This window comes from Emiliania huxleyi (genome assembly GCF_000372725.1).
Source record: "Emiliania huxleyi CCMP1516 unplaced genomic scaffold EMIHUscaffold_7959, whole genome shotgun sequence".
In the NCBI taxonomy this organism is placed as follows: domain Eukaryota; phylum Haptophyta; order Isochrysidales; family Noelaerhabdaceae; genus Emiliania; species Emiliania huxleyi.
Genome location: NW_005196054.1, coordinates 1 through 1,299, shown reverse-complemented (window position 1 = coordinate 1,299; position 1,299 = coordinate 1). Strand labels below are relative to the sequence as shown.

At 60.7% G+C, this 1,299-nt stretch overlaps 1 protein-coding gene across 1 annotated transcript; it reads right to left on the bottom strand.

The window, feature by feature from the left end:
- Positions 1–1,063: 1,063 nt before the first annotated feature.
- Positions 1,064–1,279, bottom strand: EMIHUDRAFT_258638 (hypothetical protein; the record flags this gene model as incomplete). Its single annotated transcript, XM_005759761.1, has 1 exon — positions 1,064–1,279. A coding segment is annotated over one exon (216 nt), but the record flags the coding sequence as incomplete, so codon positions are not given.
- Between the last annotated feature and the right edge of the window lie 20 nt (positions 1,280–1,299).

Below are 1,299 nucleotides of genomic sequence, written 5' to 3'. Positions count from 1 at the left end.
AAAACAGCCTAACCCCAGTAGTTATAACGCCGAGTGCCAGACCACCAGGGGGCAAGTGTGTGTAGCACCTTCGACCCCGAAATGAAGGTCGCCACGCAAAACCGGGCGCTAGGAGAGGTGAACTGAAGGCTGAGACAACGGAGGCCGAGCCTGAGTGGGCGCCCGCGCGCCCCCACGCAGGCAAGCCTCTGTCTTTCGGCCCACTCCGGCGATCGTCCGTGGGCGACCGCCAACAACACGAAGCCTAATCAATTCCCTCACCACCCGACCCCCCTCTAGGGACAGCAGCGCGCTTCTCATCCCGGAGAGGGAAGGAGGGGGGGGGGGGGGGAGATCAGAGAGCCAAGGCACGGGAGTACCCCCGACGGACGCGAGTTGGAGGGAAAGCGAGACGAGAGATTCAAGGCGAACTTCATCACCCGTCCAGGAGCCCCGCATTAGGTAGCGACCCCAGGTTCAGAGCTAGGCTTCCCGACAGGGCAGGGAACCCCCAGCGCGCAGGCGGGGCCCACGGTAGCCTCGTGCAGTACGCGATACCGAGAGCTGGGGGAGAGGCGCGCCACGCCAAGGGGGACAAGTGACGGGGGGGGGAGAGTAGTGTCTTTCGCAGGTAAAACGCAATTTTTTTTTTCAGCGTGCGACGTGAGCAATCCAGGGTGTTGTGCCAACGGTATTGAGTGCACATTTATCTTTTATGTTTTATTTATGTTGTGTGCATGCGCATGTGCGCACTGGTGGATGCACACAGCTACACAGCACCTCACACGACAGCCATACTGTATACGCCGACCGAGGACCGCTCACATCACACCACACAGACACGGAGCGAGCTTCTCTCACCTGAGGCGCTCACACGTGCGGTGGCGGCTTCGGGTCGTATCCGTGCGCCATCAGGGCGTGTTCCCTATCCATGTATAAACCCCGGACGCATGTGCACACGTATTTCCTGCACCGGATCGACACGCCGACGCGCGATGCAAGCGTCGTCCGTGTTCCGCTCTCGCCGCGGCCGTCACCACGCTCCGCTAATGTTGCTCACGTCGCCGCGTCGCGCGAAAGTCGTCTACGCCTTTTTCTTCTTCGCCGAGCCCTTGGCCCTCTTTTCTTGGGCCGGCGCCGCTGCGGACGTGTCGGCGGTGGATGCTCTGCTCGCGAATAGTGTCCCATTCCGGAATTTGCCGAGGAGCACGCCGGCTGCAAACCACGTAATCAATATCAGCCACGTCGTTGGATTGGCGATGTTCTCGTAATCGGTGAACCACTCGAGTTTGGAGGCGATCTGCGTCTTGGATTGGCGCA